The following is a 25,660-nucleotide window of genomic DNA, read 5'->3' on the forward strand; positions in this document are numbered from 1 at the left end:
GATAAGCGCCTCCTCTCGATTTCTTTCTTGTTGCTTTCCTGTCCAGCAACACCTTCCCAGTCATAAGGAGGAGGGGGCATGCCATTATGCTAGTTTAACCACACCACCTCCTGCGACGGCTGCGAAGGCGCTCTAAAAATACACGTAATAACCAGCTCCTCTTCCAGACTTGGGGGCGGATGATTTGTCCCTGGTTTGATAACCCCACCCGTCTTTTAAGCGGCGCGATCCCTTTTTCGCCAACCCTTTTCACTTTAACAGCCTCCCCGCCACTCTCGATTTCGCTCCTCCTCTGCCAGGAACTGTGCGCTGCTGGGGTTTTCCCTGGCAGCCTATTTAACTCTTCAAAAAACCTCAACAAGCTGCCTGCCTGGTAAGTTTTCCCTTCCGTTGATCAGCGACCGACCCCTTTCCTCGATCGGAACGGACAATCCAGTGAGTCCTCGACCCTCAGACCCTTTTCATCCTCTGATTGTGGAAGATGCGCAAGCGATCGAGAAAACCCGGAGAGCTCAGATTTGCAAGGAGTTGCAAGGGGGGCGGGGGAGAGAGGGAAGGATTTTAGTACAACACTGAGAAATGTAGTCGTGGTTTTCCTGCGTCAGAGATCGAGGTCCATTTCCCTTTCTCGAAGGCTGTGATTTTTGCACTTTCCCGCAAAATGTGGGCCTGCCGGCAGGGGATCCTCACTGTTCTAAACCTTTAATGCGCGTAGTCCTCATGGGCTGGGCTACTAGCCACAAGTTTCCTTGCCATTGCCTCCGATATCCTGATTCTGCAGTGTGGGATTGGGTGGGGCCTTTGCCTAGCCGCTATGGGGCGTGGGCCGGATTAGCTTCTGGTTAAAACTCAACCTGCCCGATTGGTTTGCTCTGTTTGTTGAAGGCTCAAGTGTAAAAAGGCGCAAATAGTTGCCAGTGGTAGATACAAAAGGTGTCAACAGATTTCATTCTAGTTCTGGCCCTGCCGGTTGTCGGGGGTGGGGAAGGAGGATGAGTCAGAGAAAGCCCTCCTCCAGCGGTGACCTCTTCCCCGTGTTTTCAGAGTTCTGAACATTTGCGTGACTCTCTTCCTCCTCTGGAGACAAAATGGCAGCTGAATCTATAATCCGGATCCCACCCTATCACTACATCCACGTCTTGGACCAGAACTCGAATGTGACTCGAGTGGAAATGGGTCCCAAGACCTATATACGGCAGGACAATGAAAGGTGAGCGGGAGGGGAGGGGGCCTGAAGGGTGGGGACCCAGAGGAAGCCTTGCAAATAGGGTTGCCAGGCCCCCATGGCTGTCAGCAGGGGATGGGTTCCCAACTCCAGGCTGGGAAACTTGAAGATCTGGGGTTGGAGCCTGGGAAGGACAGGGACCTCAGTGGGGTACAGTGCCATAAAGCCCACCCTCCAGAGCATCCATTTTCTCCAGGGACACTGATCTCTGTAGTCTGAATTAGTTGTAATTCCAGGGGATTCCCAGGTCCCAACTGGAGTATGGTATCTCTATGTTGCTAGGTCTGAGTTGGGAAATACCTGGAGACTTTGGGGGTGGGTCTGGGACAGGGTGGGGTTTGGGGAGGGGCTTCAGCAGGGCTTTTTTGCAGAAAAGGCCTAGCAGGAACTCATTTGCATATTCAGCCACACCCTCAGATGTCACCATTTTTTCACGGAGGGGTTTTTTATGGAAAAAGTCAAACAGGAACTTGTTTGCATGTTAGGGCACACACTCCATGCCAAGCCAGCCGGAACTGTGTTCCTGCTCAAAAAAACAGCGGGGGGGGGCTCAGAATGGTACAATGCTGTAGACTAGAATCCACCCTTCAAAGCAGCCATTTTCTCCAGGGGAGCTTATCTCTGTCCCTTGGAGATCAGTTGTAAAAGCGAGAGATATCCAGACCCCATCTGGAGGCTGGCAACCCTAGAGAAGTGCAATGGATGCCCAGCAGGGTCTGAGCCTCAGCCTAATTTTGGGCCCTTTGCCCCATGGCTAGTAGAGAGCAAAGGGAAGCCAGGACACTGTTACTGCTCTTGCCTGGAAGTTTTCTCCCATGGCCAAATGCACCTTCTCTTTCTTCTTTTTATTTCTTGAGCATGCATTCCTTCTGACCAGGTTTTCCCTCCTTGAAACTATCTTCACAGTGCTGATATTTATTCAGTACATTTTTTTAATCCCACCTTTCCCTCCCAAGCATTGTGGATGGCTATGCGTGGTCCCTCCCCTCTTGTATTTTTCCTCACACCAACCCTGTGAGGTAGGCTAGGCAGAGAGTTACTCGGCTGGGATTCGTGGCAGAGTGGGGTTTTGAATCTTGATCTCCCAGATTCTAGTTTACCACCCTAACGGCTACACCTGCACCCCTGTAGCTTCTTAGCAGGAGTTTCCTAGAGCAGCAGTTCCCAGACTTACTGGTAAGGTGAAACAAAGGTCCAGATTTACCTGGTGTGGTGACCCAGCCAGGGCTGGCTGAATGTTTCCTGGGCAAACTATGATCTTAGCACCTGTCTGGTTCAGCATTCCTTTTTCTGCAGCGGCTGTCCAATAAACATTGCATAACATCCAATAAACATTGCACAAAAGGGTGCGGCCGGCCATACTATGAACCCCAAGCAAGCTGCATTTCAACACGCACAGCCTGTGCATATGGAGGTTTACCTTCCAGCTTTTGACTACCTCTAATCCCACCTCAGATTCTCAGAAGCTCACTCTAGTAACTGGCGGGACACTTCTTACTCGAACAGCAATATATGCAGTGAAGAAGAAAAAAATACTAGTTAATGTATGACATGATGATACTGTTTCCAGGGCCAGATTTTGGTTTCCAAAACCAGTGAAGGGCAATGGAAAGGGCAGGGAGTGGCCATTAGTGAGGATTGGCCCATGACCCACTTGTAGAGGCATGGGTCATTTTGGGTCCCAACCAACAGAGAAAGACTGTCTTAGAGCAAAGGTCCCCAACCTTTTCGGCACCAGGGACCGGTTTTGTGGAAGACAATTTTTTCACGGACGGGGGGGGGGGGGCGGGGATGATAGTTTCAGAAAGATACAATTGTGCACATTATTTCTGTTAGTTTGGTATAATGGTTAAGTGTGCTGACTCTTATCTGGGAGAACCAGGTTTGATTTCCCACGCCTTCACTTGCAGCTGCTGGAATGGCCTTGGATCAGCCATAGCTCTTCGCAGAGTTGTTCTTGAAAGGGCAGCTTCTGGGAGACTCTCTCAGCCCCACCCACCTCACAGGGTGTCTGTTGTGGGGAAGGAAGATAAAGGAGATTGTGAGCCACTCTGAGAATCGAAGTACAGGCAGGATATAAATCCAATGTCATTGTCTTCTTATTACTATTACTATATTGTAATATATAATGAAATAATTATACAACTCAAGGCCCGGTAGCTAACAGCTACAGACCAGGACTGGTCCACGGCCCAGGGGTTGGGGATCCCTGTCTTAGAGAAAAGCACTTTACTACCAGTGTTTTCAGGACTTCTCAGGAAGGACATAAATCCACCCTGGTAGAGATCTACTGCCCTGGAGCTAAGATCTACTTCTCCCAGCTAAAGGGAATCTACAAGCCTGAGAAACTAGTTGCACCTTTGTTCATTTTCCCTCCCTTTTCAGGATTGTCTTTACCCCCAAGAAGATGGTGATGGTCCCTCCACGCCATTACTGTATCATCGTCAATCCGGTGGTTTGGGGAGAGGATAACGCAGTCCAGTTCGATGCGGTGGGGCAAGTGCGACTCAGACATGCTGACCTGGAGATCCGACTGGCCCAGGACCCTTTCCCTTTGTATCCAGGAGAGGAGCTACAACAGGTAAGGGTAGAGTTTGAGTTCAGTGGGACCGTTAAGAACTTAAGATCAGGTGTGGTCAACCTTGCTTAATGTAAGAGCCACATAGAATAAATGTCAAATGTTTGAGAACCACAAGACATGAATGTCAGATGTTGGAAGGCAGGTAGGCAGGAAAGCAAATAGATTGGGAGGTGGAGGTGGAAAGAAAGCAACATTAACTTAAAGAAAGTCGCCCTGAGCCCATCAGGGGAGGGTGGGATATAAATATAATAAAATAAATAAATAAAAATAAATAAATAAACAAACTTTAAATGCTTTCTCCAAGCTGGCTGATTTGGGCAGTGGGGGCTTCAAGAGCCATACAATATATGTGAAAAATCCACATGTGACTCCTGAGCCGCAGTTTGTCCACCTCTGTTTAAGACTAACAAAGTTTTATTCATGGTATAAGCTTGAAAAAGCTCTGTACAACTGCAGGGTCCTTGCACCATGCTGACTTGCCAGGGTGGCCCTAGACTGTCTGGCAGTCTAGGCAAGGCTAACGTCTGGTGTCCTTCCCGCATTGATAGTCATCAAGTCACATGGGGGCACCCAGTTTGGCACCCCCAGAAGGCTGGCACCCTAGGCAATCATCTAGTTCGCCTAGTGGCAGGGCTAGCCCTGTCGGCCTGTGTGTGCCTAGAGATTTCTGGTTGTCCACTGGAGTGGACTCCTGGGATTGCTGCCTCCAGGACCTCCTTTGCCTGACATCTCCACCACTCTCCCTCTCTAGAGCGTTACACCTCTGCAGATCGTCTTGGCTAATACGGCCCTCCATCTCAGAGCTCTTCTGGACTTTGAAGATGACCGGGATGGGAAACACATTGCTGGTGACGAATGGCTCTTTGAAGGACCTGGTAGGCAGCGATCAGTTCCTTTTCTGCCCAGTGCGATTGGAGGCCTGGTCTGCTCTCATCACGTGCCTCTTTTGTTCACAGGCACCTACATCCCCCGCAAAGAGGCCGAGGTTGTGCAGACCATCCAGGCTACCATCATTCGGTCCAACCAAGCCATAAAACTTCAGGCCCGCAAGGAGTGTGTCGACAGAGAAGGAAACAGACGTGTGACAGGTACCGTCTCTGTCTCTTCCACAGCCGCCAGAGGGCTCTTTTTCTGTCTCTGATAGATCCTCCTCTTTCCCTTTTCTTGGCAGGTGAGGAGTGGCTGGTCAAACGGGTTGGAGCTTATTTGCCTGGAGTCTTTGAGGAAGTGGTTGACATTGTGGATGCTGTCGTGCTGACGGAGAAGGTGAGCGTCTTGTTTGCTGCCTCTAGTGGCGGGTGGAAGAAGTCCTCTTTAGGGAGTGTCCCAGGGGACTCTTCTTTTTTTAAAATCAATTTTATTAATATAAACAAAATAAGTTACAGGAATTACCAAAACATCAGTTTGGTTATTGCTTCATAATCCCAAGTGAGGAAGAATACAAAAAAGGGATAATACAACAAAGCTAAATCAAAATATTGGTAAATCTACATTGGAATAAAACCATTAACAAAATATTAATAAATCATAATACTTAATCCCATACGATGAATCTATAATTCAGTCCTCAAATTACAAAACTATGAAATGTTGTCTGAGCACTTCGGACTCCTTGGCTGCTCTGCTTATAATTGATTGCACATTGGCAAGTTGGGAATAACTTCTTTCTTTCCTAAAGCAACATACAAGTAAATTCAAGGTGAGTAGCCATGCTAGTCTGTAGCAGTAAAATAAAACAGGAATCTGGTGACATCTTTTGAGACTTACTGAACTTATTTCAGCATAAGCTTTTGTAAGTCAGAGTGCACTTCATCCGTTACACTGACATTTTAGTCCATTGCAACAATTAGTTTATATACCCAATTCATTTGCAAAATTCTGTGTTAATTCTACTTTGCCTATTGAACAGTTTTGCTCCCACCTACTCTTACAGTGCAAACCTAAATAGACTTGTACCCTTCTAAGCCTACTGCATTTATAAGGGCGTAACTCTGTTTACAATTGCACTATAAACTCTTTGGATTGGATCAAGGTTTTTATACCAGCCATTTTTTGTAACGTTTCCCCCCACCCATCAGTCCTCTCCTGTGTAGATTAGATCCAGCCAGTTTTTTCATTCAGTCTCCCAGTTTCTCTCCACACTACAGATCTTTTCCCATATGGCTGTTGTTTATGATCCCCAGCATAGCCTCTTTTTATTTTTTTGAGAGGTCAAAGTGAATCTCTCCTTAGTTCTTCACCAGCAGAAAAGCTGATTGTATCCAACTCTGTATATAGAGGAATGTGTGCTTTATGTGTCTAATGAGCTCTGACTCTTAAAACCTTACTGTGGAATAAATGCCACTGGGCTCACGTTTTATTTTGCTGCATTAACATTTTTGTAAAGGGAATAGACTGTCGTAAAATGGAATCGTTTGGGCGAATCCTGTTACAAAGGGGCATGGGTTATAGTTTATGGGACTGTTTATTGTATTCATGTCTTGTTTTTACTGCCTTGTTTTCTAATTTCTGTCATTTGGTTTTTGCATTTCTTATGCTGAATCTTAATCTGATCTTGTTCCATTCCCTTCTAACGTTGCATTCCCATTTGATGTCTCATGCTGTTCCTGCTGCGTTTTGCAAGCTGCCTTGAGTCTCAGTGAGAAAGGGGGACTACAAATAAATAGTAAAGAAATGTGGGCTTTTTCCCTCAGACTTAACAAACTAGAAAGATAACAATATGTAAGAGGAGGGGATGGTAAAGGCAGAAGAGGGAGATCTGAAGCTGCCAGCCTGAACAAAGGGAATGTTTGTTCGTATCCTGTTGGGGGTCAAGGCTGATCTTCCTTGTGATTTATAGAAAGGTGTTCTTATTTGAATGGACAGATGGGAACTCTTTTGTAGCCTTTGGGTGGTGAGGAAGGTGCCCTTCCCCTTGCCTTAGCCATCCCTGGGCAAATGGCAGTTCCTTTTTCCAGCGAGGAGGTGGGTTGGAAGAAAAGTCCCAGCAGCTTCCACTGGGCCTAGGTCAGCCTTCATCTTGAGATGGAGTTCTTCATACAGGATACTTGCCAACATTTGGATCCCCAGAAGTGACCTCTTTATAACCAGTGCTCTTGCATGGAGCCTGGTGTTTGCAAAGGTCTCTGAACATGCTGCTGTCATGAGCGCTCACTGAAGATCTCTGTGTTGTAGCAGCGATTTCCAGTCTGTGCATTGCAAGGATCCTGCAGATTGAATGTTTGACTCTCTGAGGAAGAACCTCAGTAGGGGGGTTCCTGCGCTTTAACATCCTTCCTTTGCCATATCTCTTCCTCGAAGAAAGCGCTACATCTCCGGGCCACCAAGACATTCAAGGACTCCCGGGGAGTGGCGAGGAAGACGGGGGAAGAGTGGCTGGTCACCATGGCTGACACGGAGGCCCACATCCCCGATGTTTACGAGGAAGTGCTGGGCATTGTTGACATCACCACCCTGAACAGCTGCCAGTACTGTGTGGTTTGTGACCCGGTGGACTCCAACGGCAAGCCACAACTCGGGCAGAAGAAGGTGATCAAGGTAGGTCTGTGCCCGGGCCCAGGTGTGCAGCAGGCTGGCTGGGCACCCTGGCTGAGCTGCCAAAAGTGTCACAGCAATCTTATCCCCACCATTCTAGTAGATCTACTTACACTTCCCTGGTGCCTTCATTTACATATGTTTGGCAGCAGGCCTGGGAGATACTGTTAGCAGCTTCTGTAGCACCCTGGTTCTTCATCCAGGAATTCTGTCTGCCTTAACAGGTCAGCCATAGAGTTCTTTGCATTGCCAAGGAGTCTGGAGCATATTCTAGGTGTGTCATTAATTCATGCAAAGGGATCTTGCCGAGACATGGTCTGTTATGGCTGTGTCTTCAGGAGATGATTTGTAGTGGCAGGCAAGCCCCCTGTTGGGAGAGCTTCTCTGCCACTGCCAGTCCTTCTCTAAGGATCCACAGAACACCATTTGAAAGGCAGTCTTGTAGCCTGAGTGCTTGGAAGGGAGACCTCCTTGGAATACCAGCAGTCAGGAGGCTTGGGCAGGCTCTATTCAGTCACCTCTCTGCATATGCTCCAGGCCCCCGGTACAGGTCAGTCACCAGAGGTGACCATGACTCTCAGTTGTGCACACGCAGGCACATGCACATACAAAATACCAAAAAAGAAAAGCGGTCTTGTAGACGATGCATCTATTCCCATCTGTGTGGAGATGGGCTACACTTGCACCCAGAACAAGGTCTCCATTTTACTGGAGGAAGGGGTGCCATTATTTTGTGCATGTGGCAACTGGATCTTTCCCACAGGTATGTAAACCTTAGTGCCAGTTGTAATGCACAGCTGCTGGATGAGTTCATGCCACATTTATTGTAATGTCTTCCTTAGCATTGGAGCATTTTGCTCAGCCATATTGGAGGGTGAAATTCCTTACCTACTTGAGGGGTCCAAGCCATCATCTCTGCATCCCCAAAACACCCTTCAGGCTTGGGGTAGGATCCTTGGAGCCCCCACCTGCTGCCCGTAACCCCCCCTGCCCCCTCCAAGCCTCCTTCATGCGTGCCATTGCTGGATTTCCAAAGGCCTCTCTTAGGGCAGAACAGCTGCCCCGTGTCCCTGCCTGCTGAAAGCGGTCTGTCATTGAGTCTCCTCTCTTTCCGCTGACCGAAGGCAGCTGTCGCCACTACCCTTGACACCCTTCTCTGCCTGGGGCAAGTGTTTCTCTGCATTCTTGGGGTTTGGGTGGGGAGGACCAGTGAGCGGGCTTCTAGTGTCCTGGCCCCACAGATGGACCTCCTGATGGTTCCTGGGGTTTTTTGGCCACTGTGCGACACAGAGTGTTGAACTGGAAGGGCCACTGGCCTGATCTAACACGGCTTCTCTTATGTTCTTCCTTGGCTGCCACCACTAGCCTTTCCATGTCCCTTGTGTGCTTTTACAAACACACTGTTTTTTAAACGTGAAGTGTTCTCAAAATCAGTCCATGGCAAAATGTTAAACAATGCACAGGTTGCCAAAACACATAAAGGCTCTTGAGGGAGGCCCTGGAAGGTGGGGGGGCTACCTCCTACACTCACTTTAATGGCATTTGGAAGCCAGAGGCAGGAGGGCTCCCAGCTGGGGCTGGCCCCGGGCACCCTGGAGGGGTGCCCAGCTGCTTCCTGCTTTCCTTCTGGATGGCCCTGTTGAATGCTGTTGGAAGCTGGTGGGGGAGGGGGCGTCAGCTGGAGCTGGATTCAGTCTCCACAGAGCCCCGCTGGGCTGCTTCTTGCCCTGCCTTTTGCTCGCTGGTGATGTTTGGGTCTCTAATGTTGGTAGGTGTACCTTCTGCGATTAAGGGTTTATCTCTGTCCAGCTATGGAAGTGGAATCCCAGAAATGCAGCATTACAGGGAGATGTATGTTATCAGCTAACCCTGTATATTTTTTGTCCGTGTGCCAGAGGCAAAGATTTCAAGTGAGCCCTGTATGTTCCAGAGCTGGTCTGGTTCTAGGAACTTTGGGCAGACAGTGCTCAGGAGACCCTCCTCCCCTCCTGTGCCCACCACCAGGACCCTTGCTTACATTCTCCATTCTTTGTTCCCACATACCACCACCTTTTTGTTGCATGCTCCTGCCTGTCTGCTCTTGGCCTCTCCCACCACCTGTGCTTGCAGCCACCAACATGCCCATTCCTCGGTAGTGCTAGGCAGGGATTTTTTTTGTAGCAGGAACGCCTTTGCATATTAGGCCACACACCCCTGATGTAGTCAATCCTCCAAGAGCTTACAGGGCTCTTCTTACAGGGCCTACTGTAAGCTCTAGAAGGATTGGCTACATCAGGGGTGTGTGACCTAATATAGAAAGGAGTTCCTGCTACCAAAAAAAGCCCTGGTGCTGGGCAGTGGACATGGCTGGGAATGGCACTGCTGTGACTGTGCAGAGCGCCACTCGCACCACCTGCACCCTCTTTCCTGGGCAGCCAGGAGCATAGCAGGTGGAGGGCCTGTGAGCAAGGGTGGGGGGACGGAAGGGAAGGCAGGTAGCAGAGAATGTGGGTGGGTGGGCAGGGGTCAGTGGCAGTGGGCCCTGGAGGAAACCCTGGCACCTGCTGGCCTTGTCCCAGATTGTCAGTTCCTTGCTTAGCAGATGGCTCTTGGATTTGCCTCCAGAATTTGGCCCCTGAAAACATCCCTTCCTTTCCATGCACAATCAGTGGAGGGAGACCCTCATCTGCCCCTCACAACACTGCCCCTCTGCTGTGCTCTTGCAATCTGTGAACACAGTTCTAACTGGCATTTCTCCGTGGAGCCAAAGAGAGGCTGTACCTCTGAGGCGAAAGAACTGTTTGAGAATGTTCTGAAAGTGTTGTCTGTACTCAGCCTGTATTGTGGTTATATTGAAGAGAGGGATATTATTTATTTAGATGAGTTCTGGGCTGTGCTTTTCATTTAAAAAGAAATGCTCAAAATAGGTTATGAAATTAAAGCATAACAATACAAGAATTTTATGTCAATCTGAAAGAACTTCTGAGGTCCTGCTTTTGCTGCCTTTTGGTTCCACGGTTGGCGATGACTGGAGACAGGGCCTTTTTCTGTGGTGGCACCCAGCCAGTCTCAAATATTCATTTGGCACCGTTTATGGGTTTTTTTACATGCCATGTCTTATTTTCTTGAACAGTTGATGGGTTGTGTGTGCATACACCTTGCTATCTTGTGGTTGTTATGTTTTTGCACTGCCTCTTTCGGATAGCTTATATTTCATTGTGGTCATATGCCAACCTGGTAGCAGAAAGGAGAGGTATGAATATTTCAGGTACCCAGAGTGCATAGCTCAGGGAAGATCCCAGGGGCTTTCCAAGGTGTCCAGTTAATTGTTTTTCCTGACTGGAAGTGCTTGCTTATGTTTATGGCCCTGGGTCTCCTAGATGGGAAGGGACTGTTTGAATGACTACATTCAAACAGGCTGTTTGTTAATAGCTATTTTGGGTCCATGTCCCTTGTAGGGGCATATATGCACACATCAATACTCCCTCTAAGCTATAGAGTCTTGTGAGCAAAAATGCTACTTCATGAGCTATTGGCATGAAATTTGTGAGTTCTGGGGCCAGTTTTCTTGAGCCAAGAAAATGTGTGAGCTAGAGACTAAAATACTGTGAGCTAGCTCACACTAACTCAGTTTAGAGAGAATATTGGCGCACATATAGAGCAAGTCAATGAACATAAGGAAGAGGGAACCAGGAGAAATGCAGAATTTCAAAATGCCAAAATACAGACACACTCTCCCAGGCTAACGTCTTGAGCCTCACTTGTGTGTTTCTCACATCTGCTTTGCAGGGGGAGATGTCATTGTTCCTGCAGCCTGGAGAATGGCTGGAGAAAGGGATCCAGGACACTTATATCCTCTCGGAAGATGAGGGGCTCTTGCTCCGTGCGCTTCGACCCTTTGAAGACGAGAACGAGGTTAGACCTGAGGGCTACGTTGGGTGGGGAAGGGGGAAAGGTGAGCTCTCCCAGGAAAGCACTGGAATATTTCTCTCTTTGCCTCCTTAGGATGGGGAGGAAGTGACTCGCAAACCAGGTGACCGCTGGCTGATCCAGGGGCCTCTGGAGTATGTGCCACCTGCAGAGGTGGAAGTGCTGGAACGGCGCCATGCCATCCCGCTGGCAGAGAATGAGGGCATTTACGTGCGGGATATCAAGACTGGGAAGGTGAGCAGAGCAGGTGGTGCAGCCACTTGGTGGCATGGCTCTCATCCTGTGCAGCAGAAACACTTTTGGGAATGAAAAAAAGACTTCCAAGGACACCTCTAACAAAAGTTGGATCCTGACAGTTCTTTCCAGCTGATCTCTCCCACTTTTTCTTCTCACAGACCACATCTTGTGTCATTTTTCTGCATGTTGAGTCTGGCAATCCCTGGCACAGATCCCAGTAGGCAGCCCTGTTGGTCTGAAGCAATAGAACAAAGCAGTAGACAACTTAGTTGGTCTTAAAGGTGCACTTGTCTACTGCTTTGTTGAGTCCCTGGCACAGTAGCTTTTTCTTGTCAGTAGAACAGCTGGTAGCTCCAATCCAAAGAGTCAGAGCTTCCCTGACCCGACTGTAAGTATGCCCACTTAGATCTGTGAAAAGTAGAGTGTGGTTTCTAGTCAGGAACTTCCCAGGTCAAACTAGGCAAGATGCTGGCAGATCTTGAATTCTTTAAGTCTAAGCTGACATACATCAGACAGGCACTCCATGCATCTGATGAAGTGTGGTCTGACTCTTGAAAGCTTATGCTGGAATAAAGTTAGTTGAGGGAGGAGTTTCTCAACATGGATGACATGGAGCCCACCAGCATCTTTCCTGGGGCCTGCCAAATGTTTTTAGAAAGAGGGTGGGGTTAGGTGGGCCTTTAGCCCAGCAGGGCTTCTGATTGGTCACTGAAGATTTTATTGGCTTTGCAGATTTTGAAAGATGTTTTGGCAGCAGCTGCCACTACAGCTCAAGGATCTGTGACTGGAGGGAAGCTGTGGCAGCCATTTTATGGCTGGCTCCACCTCCTCTTGGCAGCCATTTTGTGGCTGCGCCAACCATACTGTGTCAGAATTCCAAAGGTGCCTGCAGCTCGGAAATGTTGGGGACCTCTCATTTAAGGTACCGTGGGACACTTGTTTAATTTTGTTGGAGTTCTGTGTTTAGAGCTCTGTCATGGCTTTTTTAAAAAAACCAACAACCAAGCAGGAACCAAATTTGAATAAAGAAAGTGAATGTTTAACCACACTGTTTTCTAGAGCTGAAACAGCTTGAGGGAACTGCTGCTTTCTCTGTTGAGCCATGCACTGGGTTGGATCCCATCATCCTTTTTGCTCAATTGCCTGACCCACATGCCTTTTGTCCGTGCAGGTCCCATGATCTACTGCAAGGGCTGCCAGGCCAAGTGAGGGAGGCTTCCCGTAGGCACCCCATGGCAGGAGGGCTTGCCACATAGCACTTTCATGTCATTTCTGAGGGAAACCTGGAAGTGACATTGGGTAGCTCTAGGAATCAACAGAGAATGGGAGCTCGGGAAGCAGGACGTAGGAAGAGTACATGGTTTTACGTATGCTATGACATCACTTCCGGGGAAAACTCTGGAGTAGATGGGCATGACGTTGGATCTGTCCATGCCATTCTTACGTTGCGGGTTTTCTAAGCGTGCAGCATGGCTTGCTTATTGCAGTCACCCAAGACCCTGGCTCTGCAGTCGACTCTTGCAGCACACACCTGACCACTTGTGCTCTGGAATGGAAAAAATTCTTTAGTGGGGGCTCGCAAGTGGGTCAGCTCTGAGAACTGTAAAGACAGCTTCCCTTGAGAAAGCAGTTGTTTCAGGCTGTCATGGTAACTTGCTGGCCGTGGGAACCCTATTTTGTGTGTGTGTGTATACCAATCTTTTGGTGTGGAGGCTCAGCAAAACCCTCAGTCTTTCTCTCTCTCTCTCTCCTCTCCCTCCCCCACCCAGGTCCGAGCTGTGATTGGCCACACTTATATGCTAACTCAGGACGAGGAGCTGTGGGAAAAGGAGCTTCCTCCCCATGTAGAGGCCTTGCTGGGCTTGGGGAGGGACCCATCTGTGGATCGCTCCAGGGAAGCCTCTGAAGGGGGCAGTGGGGCACCCCGTGATCAGACCCGGGTGGTGACCTATCGTGTCCCTCACAATGCAGCAGTGCAAGTGTATGACTACAAGGAGCGTAAATCCAGGTGAGAGGACTGGCAAGACCATGGATGGGAGGGTTGCCAACTTTCAGGTGGCACCTGGAGATTTCCTGCTATTACAGTGGATCTCTAGATGACCAAGATCAGTTCCTCTACATAAAATGGCTGCTTTGGGGAGTGGACTCTAAGGCATTGTACCATGCTGACCTCCCTCCCCTCCCCAAACCCCACCTTCCTCAGGCTCCACCCCAAACCTATTTCCCCAACCTAGAGCTGGCAACCCTAGTGAATGGGTTTCCTTGACTGTGTTGAGGCAGCAGATCAGAGGGTGGGGCCCAGGTGGGGAGAGCCTAGGAAATACCTGGCCAGAGGAGCGGAATTTGCAGGAGGTGAGGCAGAGGGGGATTGTGACATCCAGTTACAGGGGAATCACTGTCCAATGGTGCTTCATTCAGTTTTGCAGACTTTCATGATTCTTGTAATGAAACCCCAAATTTGCAATGGGATATAGTCCTATGAACTTTCTTGCTTCACAGTACTTACCTATGAGAGTGTGTAAGGATCGGTTTCTGTGTAAACTGCAATTTGTATGAATTCTGGATTTGTAATATTTTGAAATAATCATGCATGTTGACAATTGGTTAGTGGTTTATTGAGTTTGGTAGAGGCTGGTATTCACAGAACTGTGTGTTTTCCTACTTGTTGGCAACCCTAGGTCTGAAGTGGAGAGCCAGTTTGGAGTAGTGGTAAAGTGCACGGACTCTCGTTTGGGAGAACCTGGTTTGATTCCCCACTCCTCCACCTGCAGCTACTGGAATGGCATTGGGTTAGCCATAGCTCTTTTAGGAGTTGTCCTTGAAAGGGCAGCTGCTGTGAGAGCTCTCTCAGCCCCACCCCTTCACAGGGTGTCTGTTGTTGGGGGAGAAGATATAGGAGATTGCAAGCCGCTCAGAGTCTCTGGTTCAGAGAGAAGGATAGGGTATAAATCTGCAGTCTTCTGCCGCTGCCACCTCAGGACTCATTGTCTCCTGGTGCTGGGTGTGAAGAGCAGGCCAAAGAGGGGATAGAGTCTGAAAGGAGGGGCAGGGAAAGGCAATACATTGAAGGAAAGATTTCCTTGAAATAAGAAGCACCAGCCCTTCCGGCTGCCTGGAATTTATGGCCTGCAGTTGGCAGGAAACCTTTCCTATCGGTCTCAGATCCCTGGAGAAGCTGCTGGTGGTGGTTACTCAGCGTCAGCATTTAGGAAAATGTACACTCATGCTCCAAAGAGAAGAGCTGACACCGAAGGCAGCTCATATGACTAAGTCGTGCTCAAATTGGTGCCCTGTTTCACTGCGGGAAGAAGCCAGTTATGGAGGCCTCGTGTGAGGCCAGTGTTTTGTGTAGGCTTTTGAAGGGTTTTTTCCAGCTTCCAAAACATTATTTTCCAGCTTCCAAACCATGGTGTAATTGCACACTCAATGATGATCTAGTTAAAACAAGCCTCTACAAGCTTCTGAACAGAACTGATTTTCAGAAAGTGGCTGAGTGAGAATCCAATTTCCCTGCTTCTGGGACTCCAGGAGGGAGGCAACCATATGCCACCATTTCCAGGAACAGGGTTACCAGGTCCTAGAAATGTCTGGAGACTTTGAGGGGTGGAGCCAGTAGACTTTGGGGGTGGAGCCAAGAGCAAGGGTGTGACAAGCATAATTGAACTCCCAAGGGAGTTCTGGCCATCACATTTAAGGGGATCGCATGCCTTTTAAATGCTTTCTCTCCATCTGGAAATAATGGATGGGGCACCTTCTTTTGGGGTTCATAGAATTGAACCCCTTGGTCCGATCTTTTTGAAACTTGGGGGGTGTTTTAAGGAGAGGCACCAGATGCTATGCTGAAAATCTGGTGCCTCTACCTCAAGCAACAGCCTCCCCAGAGTCCCAAATACCCATAGATCAATTTTCCATTATACCCTATGGGAATCAGACTCCATAGGGAATAATGGAGTGTCCAGCAGACATTTCCCTACCCCCCACCCCGCTTTCTGATGACACAGAAGTGGGGGGAGGACCTCCAAACTGGGAGAACCCCTGCCCCCAACTGGGAATTGGCAGCCCTCCTGGGGAGAGAGTTCTGATGCTCTGGGGTGGTGGGTGGTGGTTGAGAGACCCCAAACTGACCAGAGATGATGGATGCTGGTTAGTGAGAACTGCTGTATGAATTATCTTGACAATGTTGCACTTTTATGTTGAGTCTCTCTTGGAAGAAGTGATCAACGAAACAAGAGATTAGTCGATTCCTTTTATGGGACTAGGGACTACTACCATAATTGTCCCTTGACGGAATGCTTTAAAATGACAAACCTTTGAATGAACGTTCTGAAAGAACTATGGGAGTTTTTATCCCTTTACTCAGCATTCCTTGTGGATTTATAAAAGCAGGAAATGTTTAGTGAAGGTTTCTGCTCTTTATTGTGGGCTGTAATTGTATTGTTAGATTGGAATACATCTTATGAGATGCTTTGACATATATTTGAAAAATCATTATATAATTCTATACAGCCTGCATAGTACTTTTCATTATTTGGGTTTATGATACCTATTGGGAGGGTTTTTTTTCCAGGGGAACATGGCAGAACAGAGTTCTGGAACCTCTTGGTGGAAAAATATTTAAAGTTCATGAGGGGTACCCATGTGTTTCTCCTTCATTTCCTTCACTTCTGGTACCTCTTTTTCCAGAAAAAACTCTTGGTATTGTGTAGCACAGCCTCCAGGTGGGCCCTGGGCTTCTATCTACAAAGATCAGTTCCCCTGCTTCAGAGGGCAAACTCTATGATACATTATAGATTTTTAGGTGAAATCCCTCCTCAAGTCCACCCCTCTAAGGCAATGTGTCCAAATTTCCAGGAATTCCCTAGGCTGGAGTTGGCAACCCTAATTATGAAACCTGTAACAGGAGCTTCATGGGACAATCTTAAGTGCTGGGGAGGTTCAGCAGGTGTGTGTGGGGGGATCTCCAGCCTAAGAGTCAGTGCCTCTCTTCTTTTCAGGGTGGTTTTTGGACCAGAATTGGTGCTTCTGGCCCCAGATGAGCAGTTCACAGTTCTGAGTCTGTCCGGAGGGCGGCCTAAGCGGCCCCATGCCCGCCGTGCCATCTGCCTCCTCCTGGGGCCTGACTTCTGCACTGACATCGTCACCATTGAGACAGCTGACCATGCCCGCCTTCAGCTCCAGCTGGCCTACAACTGGTGAGTGTCTGGAGGTTAGAGACCACAACTGGGCGTTGGGGGGGGAATAAGAGGGGGGACTGCAGTGGGGTAGGGTGTAGTGGCAATCTGTGCAGAAAGGTGGAGAATCTCTTGTCAAAGAATGACATCATAGTTAATGTATGCAAATCAAGCAGATTTATGCACTCTTGAATACTCTGCATGCCTCGTTCTGCCAGCATGGTGTAGTGGTTAAGAGCAGTAGGCTCTAGTCTGGAGAGCTGGGTTTGATTCCCCCCTGCCCGCCTCCATGTGACGCCTGCTGGGTGACCTTGGAGGCAAGTCTCTGTTCTCTCAGAGCTCTCTCAGCCCCACCCACCTTACAAGGTGCCTATTGTGGGGAGAGGAAGGGAAAGGCAATTGCGAGCTGCTTGCTTTGAGGCTTCTCGGGGTGGAGAATTTTCTTCTTATACATTCCAACGTATTGAATTTGTAATATATGGGGGTAACGAGGAGTTGGCGGGGAGGGGAGCAGGCATGGCAGAAGAAATTTGGCTCAGGGGAATCAAAGAAGTTGGAAATGGCAACATAAGCAAGGAAGATGAAGTGTTCTGCTGGATTCTATGGCCCCATCCCCAAATGACTGGAAGTCCTGCTCAAGAAAGATAGAGACTGGGGCATAAGCAGCCACAGAGTGGTCTTAACCAACGGGCAACAGGGGCAGCTGCCCTGAGCCCCTTCTCACAGCCCCACCCCATAAAGCAGGGGAGAGCAGCAGAAGCGCAGACTCCTGCCACAGCTTGGACCTTCCCCGTTTGGGGCTCGGGCAGGTGGCTTCCAATGGAGGTGTGGCCATGATGCTCAGAGCCCCAGAATCACTGAGGCTGCCCCTTTGTGCAAGAGGTCCTAAGCAATACGCCCTCTAAGCTTTGCAGTCCTGCGAGCAAAAATTCTACTTTGTGAGCTACTGGCATTAAGGTTGTGAGCTACTGCATAAATTAGTTTGCTCTGGGGCCATTTTTCCTGAGCTAAGACAAAAATGTGCGAGCTGGAGGGTAAAAACCTATGAGCTAGCTCACGCTAACTCAGCTTAGAGAGAACATTGGTCTTGGGTAAGCACCAGTTCTGCTTGAGAGTGACCATGGGGGTCTTAAATTCTTCTCTTCCCCCCCCCAGGCATTTTGAGCTCCCTGCTGCTGCTGAGGCCTCCCGCCTCTTTAGTGTTCCAGATTTCGTAGGTGATACTTGTAAGACGTTGGCCTCCCGCATCCGGGGGGCTGTGGCTGCTGTCACATTTGATGACTTCCATAAAGTGAGTTGCAAGTTCCGCTTTTCTCTCTGCCTCCTTCTCCTGCAGAATGTAGCTTGGCAACTCTCGCCTACCTTGGTCCTGGCCAGGTTGCACAGCTGGGAGTGGGCAGCAGTGTTGTGCCCCCCGCCAGGGGATACTACTGGAAGTTCTGCATCAGCTTGGCCTTGTAGGCAATTCCTCTGAGCTGAGGAACAGCCTTTATCACATGGGAGATGGATGGGTAAGTGGCAGGGTAGCCAAGTCTGGGTTGGGAAATTCCTGGAGATTTCATGCTGGAGCCTGGGGAGGGGCCTCAGCGGGGTATAATGCCCCACACTCCACCTTCAAAAGCAGCTATTTCCTCCAGAGGAACTGATTTCTGAAGTCTGGAGATCAGTTTTAATTCATCTGGAGTCTGGCACCCCTGAGAGGTGATATCTGTCTTCCTCAGCCTAGTGGGTCAGACCAGTGGCTCATGAAAGCTCATCCCCTGCCACAAATTTTGTTAGTCTTTAAGGTGCTACTTTACTCTGCCCGGTGAATATTGTTAGGGGCTGGCCACGACACAACTTGTTAGAAGGGGAACTATTTTTCATTTTTTCCGGAAAATAGCATTAGTGGTGCTGGCCATCATTAAAGCCGCCATTAGCTTTGGCATGTTTGCGCCAATGAGCAGCGCCTGGAATCTGTGGCAGCCCACTGACTGTAACCAATGTCCCCAGAACTCCAACCGCCTCATCAGCGCGGCCGTGTTTGGCTTTGATGCCGAAGGGAAGCTGCGAGGCTCCCTGCGCTTTGCCCCCAATGGCCTCATCATTAGCAGCATCGACATCCAGAGCGTGGAGCCCGTGGACCAGAGGACCAGAGATGCCCTGCAGCGCAGCGTCCAGCTGGCCATCGAGATTACCACCAACTCTCAGGAGGCTGCGGCTCGGTATGGATTTGTTCTGGGTGGGAAGAGGGGGCAAGTCCACAAGGACGGCACATAATCAGACGGTTCCTTGGACTTTTTTCCCTGGGCTCTAGTGGCCCTCTCTCCTCTTCTGTTGGCATTAGCATCCGTGTCCCTGATCTCTTCCCTCTGCTGCCTAATCCCAGAACATTGCACACAGCCAGTCTCCTTCTGGAATTATTGGGAATTGATCCTCCCCCTGCCCTGAGTTGTGCGTTCTTAGCACTTTAACTAGGAGGGAAAAACTGGGCCAAATAAAATGTCAGCTCCGTGGCCTGCATTGATTGTGCAAGACAACTATACTTAAGTTTTTTTGGGGGGTGGGGGGGTGGGAATAATTTTTTCTCATCGGTTACAAGAACAGATATAAAAAGTCAAAGGAACTATGCAACCTCAGGGTCTTTGGGTTGAGTTATGGGGGAACATCTCTAACTGGCCTTCTTGATATTTTAACAGGGCTTTTTTTTGTTGTTTAAAAAAAAAAAAGCCCAGCAGGAGCTCAGCAGGGCTCCGGGAAGCCCCATCGCTGCCTTTCCGGCTCTGCCTTCTTTCTTTCCTTTTTTTGAGCCGGAGTGCTGGCCAAGCCAGCTGGGGCAGCACTCCAGTGTGCTCCAGCTCAAAAAAAAGCCCTGCACTTTAGTTTCTGAAAAGCAGCATGAAGGCCTGGGTTGGAGAACACTTGATCTGTTCTGCAGCATACCACTTTCCCTGATAGAAATTGCTTTCCTGCCCCTAAGCTGCTGCTGTTTATTTAGTTCCTTTGTAGCCCACCAGCAATAGGGGAGACAAGACAGGAACAACAAAGGTACCCATGTAGTGCATCCCCTCCCAAGGCAGCTCGATTTCTGTCAAGAAAATGGCAAGGCAGGGTTTAAGAGTACTGCAGCTGTATCCAAATCCTTTCTTTCCTCCTGCAGTATGGAGGCTTTCCAGCACTGAAGGGCTGAGCTGTCTTATGTTTTGACCTTCAGTTGTCCCTCTCCCTCTCCCCCCCTCCCCGTCTGGCTTCCAAGTCTCTTGGCCCCATTAAAGTATTGCTTTCCAAACTTCCAGCACTGCTCGGAGTCTGCTCCTATTGATTTTCTCTTCTCTGACTTCCCAAACTCTGAGATTGCAAGCGCCACCCCCCAAAAAAACCATCCAGCCCCATCTCTCTCCTGAGGGCCACCCTCTAGTGATCAGACATGGAGGAATCTCTTTCAGCTTCCATCCTCCAATTTTGGATCCCCTCTTCTCTTGTGTCCCAGGCACGAAGCCGAGCGACTGGAGCAAGAAGCGCGGGGACGCTTGGAGCGGCAGAAGATCCTTGACCAGGCTGAGGCAGAACGGGCCCGGAAGGAGCTTCTGGAGCTGGAAGCTTTGAGGTGGGGAGGGATGGAAGCTGGTGGGGCAGGTGGGGTCCACTCGGCACCAGGCAGCATCCGCCCTCGTTCTCTCTCCTCCCTGCAGCACGGCGGTCGAGAGCACCGGGGCAGCCAAGGCTGAGGCCCAGTCCCGAGCAGAGGCAGCCCGGATTGAGGGCGAAGGTGCGGTCCAGCAGGCCAGGCTCAAGGCAGAGGCCACGGCCATTGAGACGGTGAGTCTGACTGTCCCTTCTCGTGTCCTTTGCTGGTCTTGCCTCCTGCGCAGCTCTTTTTTTCTGATTTACTTTTATACTCCCATTTTTCTCCCCAATGGGGGACCCAAAGCAGCTGATAGCAGTCCCCTCTTCTCCATTTTACCCACAACAGCCCTGTGAGGTAGGTTAGGCTACAAGTGTGTGGTTGGCTCACGGTCATCCAGAAAGCTTCTATGGCAGTGGGAATTCAAACCTGGGTCTCTCAACTCATAGCCTGGCACTCTTAACCACCACACCCTGCTAGCTCTGAGCCTGTGCCTGCTTCTGCCATCTCAGGCTGAGACAAAAAGACTAGGAAACAGGGTGAAGGAAATCAACATCCTCTTTAAAAAAAATTTGTGGTAATTGCTGTCCTTTCCCCAAATCACTAAGTCTTGTTTATTCTCCTCCTTTCTGTTTTGCAGTCCTCAAGTATCTTTTAATTGTGCCTCTGTTTCAATAGCAGTTTTGTCAAGGGCACAAACTTCGCTGGATCTGATCCTTAATCCATCCAGTCCAATATCCTCAGTTCTCACAGTGGCCAACCAGATGCTCTGAAAGGCTCACAAGTAGGGCCCAGAGGCCAAAGCCTCTGTTATCCTCTCCCCCTAAACTGGTTTTCAGGACTGTGCTGCTTTTGACAATGCAGGTTCCATTTAGCCATCGTCATGGATACAAGGCCTATCAATAGCCATCCTTTAGGAATTTGTCTGATTCCTTTTTCAAGTGGCCATCACCCCCTGCTGCAGCAGGGACTTCTGCAAGTTAATTTCCCTTTCAACTGTGCCTTTTTCCTACTAGAGACTATTGTGAGTCCTAGTTTATAAGCAAAGTTCTTGCATGTTCCTCTGTTTGGAGCTATGTGGCCTTCAGGTGGTGTAAATGCAATTGCTGTACATGTTATTGTTAAAACAGGGGACTCAAATGTGTGGCCTGGGAGCTGGATCAGGCCTCAGAGGGTTCTTATCAGGCCTGCGAATAAGTCTGGTTTCTTCTCCCTCTCTCTTGCTTCCTTCTATGTCACAGCTTGCTTTGTCAGGCTTGCTCAATTGCACAGGAGCTACAGAGCAAAGTCCCTTTTCCTTCTTCTGGCTGTGGCTCTTCCCCCTCCTCATCCCCTGGGGAAGGAGGGAAAGAGCCAGAGCTTCCTTTGCTCAGTTCCCTCAATCACACGGGAGAGATGTGAAATTTTTAATTGTGTTTGTTGGTGTCCCTTATAAAGTTTATATCTCAGCTACTTTTATAACAGACATAGCCCGGCCTGACAAGGTCTCATTTATGTCAGATCCTGCCCCCATAACAAATGAGTTCGACTCCCCTGACTTAAAAGACTCCTTGCCTTTCATTAGCTTTTGAAGACCCACGCCTTAGGTCAAGACTATCACACCAGCTTCAGTGCTGGGCACAGTGAACTCTTATAACATTCTGTGGGTCCCAGCAGCTTCCTCAGTCTTTGGGGCTGACGGGTACAGGAAGGCTCTTGCGGTCTTCTTCATGTAGTTCTGTGTTCTTGAATTGGATGGGCTTCCTAAAGTTTGATGCCAGTCAGTGTCTCCCATGATACATTTGAAAGTATTTTCATAGAATCATAGAGTTGGAAGGGACCTCCAGGGTCATCTAATCCAGCCCCCTACACAATACAGGAAATTCACAAATACCTCTGCCTCCCACACACCCCCAGTGACCCCCGTTCCATGCCTTTTGATTTAATTTCAACCTGTTGGTTCTGGTCTGACCTTCCGGGGCAACAGAAAACAATTCTGCACTATCCTCTATATGACAGCGCTTCAAGTACTTGAAGATGATAATCATATCACCTCTGAGTCGTCTCCTCTCGAGGCTAAACATACATCCTTCAACCTTTCGTCTTAGGACTTTGTCTCCAGACCCCTCACCATCTTCGTTGGCCTCCACTAGACGCATTCTAGCGTGTCTATATCTTTCTTAAATTGTGGTGCCCAAAACTGAGCACAATACTCTAGAAGAGGTCTACCTAGAGCGGACTAAAGCAATACCATCACTTCACGTGATGTGGACACCATGCTTCTGTTGATACAGCCCAAAATCGCATTGGCCTTTTTAGCTACTGCATCACACTGTTGGCTCATGTTCAGAATATGGTCTACCCTGACTTCTAGATCCTTTTCACACATACCACTGCCAAGACAAGTCTCTCCTATCCTATAATTTTGCATTTGATTTTTTTCCTACTTGATGGAGAACTTTACAATTATCCCTGTTAAAATTAATTTTATTTTAGCCCAGTTTTCCAGTCTGTCAAGATTGTCCTGTACCTGACTTTGCCTTCTACTGTATTTGTAATTTTGACCCCTTGAACATGTGAAGTTGCCTTATACCAAACCAGACTATCGGCCCATCAAGTTTAGTACGGTCTACTCAGGTCGGCAGCAGTCTCAGGGGAAGGTCTTTCCCATCACCCACCACTTGATCCTTTCCGATGGAGATGCCAGAGATTGGGCCCAGGGTGCTAGGCAGATGCTCCGCCACTCAGCTACAGCTCCCCACCTCCCTCACTCCCTCTTCTCCCATCAATCCTCACAGGCATCAGAACTACAACGCCTGGCTAAAGCTCGGGAACAGGAGCTTGGCTTCTCCAAGGCTCAGACTGACCTGGATGTGGCCCGTGCTGAAGCTTTGGCTGCTGTCGAAGTGAAGAAATTTGAGGCTGTGATCCAGGCAATGGGGGCCGGCACCATCCGTGACATTGCTGTGGCTGGGCCAGAGATGCAGGTGAGAAGGCTGGGGGAAGGTGGAGGTGGTTCTTTTGCAAAGGGCCATAGCAGAGGGGTGAAGGGATGAGCGGGCCAAGCAGATCTGATGGCTTCTAGTCCTGGGGAGCGTGAAATGTTGTTGAGGGATGGGCTTTTTTGAGACAGTGACGGGATTCTCAATTTCTCTTTCTCGCAGGCAAAACTGCTCCAGGGCTTGGGTATCCAGTCCACACTCATCACGGATGGTTCCTCCCCGATTAACCTTTTCACAGCTGCCGGAGGACTGTTGGGGATCCTTCCCAAGCCTTCCACAGCCTGACAGGTGCCGGAAATACATACCTCTCCACCAGGCTTCGGAGTGCCTTAGGGATTGCTGGGGCTGGGGCGAGTCTTCCTTCCCAGTTGGGCTGCCCTTGAATGTGCCTTCACTTGAGCCTTATATTCTGTTTTCTTCTGTAATATGAAAATCATGTATTTTTTTCTCCTCGTGTTGCTTGCTTAAAGAAAGCCAAAGAATAGTTTACAATAAAGTCATCTGCAATTTCTTGCCTCGTCTTTTTTACAGGTGGTTGCTTTTTTTTCTGGGAATGTTTTAAAGGAGGGAGAAAAACTGGGATGAAGGGGGAGGTGCGTATATTGTGAGGTCATAGAATGTTGGCAAGGCCAAGAAAGCAGCAATGCTGAGTCAAGGGGAACTTCTGCTGCTCCGTCTCCTGTCCTTTTTTACAAGTTTCACTAGGGTGGCCCTGAATGACCCCCGAGAAGTGACAGGTGAGCACAGGTCCTCCTGAACTACTCCCTCCAAGTACATGTGGCCCATCACTCAACTCCACCTGCACCCTGAATAGCAAAACTCAACCACTTGCAGGAGACCTCATTTGGCACTAACAGATTGTTTGGTTACAACTGAACTTCATCCTGGGCGTGTTCGGGTATGGACTGTTTAAACTGTCATGGCTTCCAACTAAGGAATCCTGGAAACTGTATTTTTTAAGAGGGAAAGAGGGGACTAGAGATTTGTGACTGGGAGTTGACAGCATCCTCACAAAACTGTTTATGGGGTCTGTGAAAACCCTTGGAAAGGGCAAAAGTCTTTTGAAATTTAGTTTTAGACAAGTGGGAGACCCATAAAGACTTGTGGGAGCTGTTCTACTTTCCCCTCCCATGAAAACCTCACAGCCTTGCCCTTTCCTTTCCACCTACTAGCCAAACCACCTTAATCTGCCCCCCCCCCCAATCTTCACCTGTCCTTCCCTTGCCAGTTTGGTGTAGTGGTTAAGTGTGTGGACTCTTATCTGGGAGAACCGGGTTTGATTCCCCACTCCTCCACCTGCACCTACTGGAATGGCCTTGGGTTAGCCATAACTCTGGCAGAAGTTGTCCTTGAAAGGGCAGCTGCTGTGAGAGCCCTCTCAGCCCCACCTACCTCACAGGATGTCTGTTGTGGGGGAGGAAGGTAAAGGAGATTGTGAGCCACTCAGACTCTGAAATTCGGAGTGGAGGGCGGGATATAAATCCAATATCATTATCATCCCTTCTTCTGGCAGCCTCTTAACTGGGAAAACTATGGCCCAGTGCATGTGGGACATCTGAAGGGAATGAGGGAGTACACATCATTTCCCCCATATCCCCATCTCTGCACTCTTTTTTCCCTTCTCCTGGCAGCCCCCATATTCTCACAGTTCTCTGCTTCCTTCTTTCATTTCCCCCCACCACCAACCCACCTACCTTTTATCTGCCCCCCCCCCCCCCAGTCTTTGGCTATATTGCTATTTATGCCCTGTCTTTATCTACAGTGGGGACCCAAAGCACCTTACATCATTCTCCTCCCTTCCGTTTTATCCTCACTGCAACCCTGTGTTTAGTCCGAGAACCTGTGATGGGCTCAATGCCACCAAGTTTGCTTCCATGGCAGAGTGGGGATTTGAAACCCACTGGTCTGAAACTCTTAATTACTGGACCACCCTGGCTGTCATGAGGTGGCTGCTCTTAAACAGAATCAATCTACCAGGCCCTGGGTGAGTAATGCAAATGCCCAGCAATATTGCAGTTGCACTGAGGACAGTCATTTCTTAAAGCTACAGGTATGGCCTGTATGGGGGGGGGGGAGGTGATAGTATCCATTTTTTCCCTTAGATTTCAGGGTGCTCCTCCCCAAATCTAGGGCTTTTTCAGGTTAGCAGAAAGATCTGTTTTGTCTAGCCATGGCTCCAATCTCTGGATTTATATATCCAAAGATGTGGCCATGTTGAGAATTAGATCTTGAGTTTGAATGATAAAGGCACTGGGGGACGGGGAGTCTCTTGCCTTCATGGCATCCTATAGATTCCCAGTACATTATACCTCATCCAGAACTTATAACACCTACATTCATCTTGCAGTTTGTGCTGCACAGAGAAACATCTTCCCATGTCCTTCCCTTTCACCCAGTCCAATGACTGTGGGATGTCTG

General features: G+C 49.0%; 1 protein-coding gene across 1 annotated transcript; it reads left to right on the forward strand.

Moving 5' to 3' along the window:
• Positions 1-364: 364 nt before the first annotated feature.
• MVP (major vault protein) lies at positions 365-23,752 on the forward strand. The gene is made up of 17 exons (XM_060255448.1): positions 365-435; positions 1,045-1,210; positions 3,611-3,806; positions 4,558-4,681; positions 4,763-4,894; positions 4,978-5,072; positions 7,107-7,343; positions 11,109-11,234; positions 11,325-11,483; positions 13,256-13,494; positions 16,481-16,678; positions 17,813-17,948; positions 18,650-18,861; positions 20,127-20,243; positions 20,329-20,455; positions 23,039-23,227; positions 23,405-23,752. Exons 2-17 carry the CDS (start codon positions 1,089-1,091, stop codon positions 23,525-23,527), a joined length of 2,532 nt encoding a protein of 843 aa, XP_060111431.1. The 5' UTR covers positions 365-435; positions 1,045-1,088; the 3' UTR covers positions 23,528-23,752.
• The last annotated feature ends 1,908 nt before the right edge of the window (positions 23,753-25,660 follow it).

The sequence above is a fragment of the Heteronotia binoei genome, chromosome 15 (assembly GCF_032191835.1).
Source record: "Heteronotia binoei isolate CCM8104 ecotype False Entrance Well chromosome 15, APGP_CSIRO_Hbin_v1, whole genome shotgun sequence".
NCBI classification, from domain to species: Eukaryota; Metazoa; Chordata; class Lepidosauria; order Squamata; family Gekkonidae; genus Heteronotia; species Heteronotia binoei.

Coding starts and splice junctions, on each gene's coding strand:
- MVP (XM_060255448.1), top strand. CDS start 1,089: ATGGCAGCTGAATCTATAATCCGGATCCCACCCTATCACTACATCCAC. Junction 7,344..11,108: donor GGCAGAAGAAGGTGATCAAG/GTAGGTCTGTGC, acceptor TCTGCTTTGCAG/GGGGAGATGTCATTGTTCCT. Junction 20,456..23,038: donor AGGCCACGGCCATTGAGACG/GTGAGTCTGACT, acceptor CAATCCTCACAG/GCATCAGAACTACAACGCCT.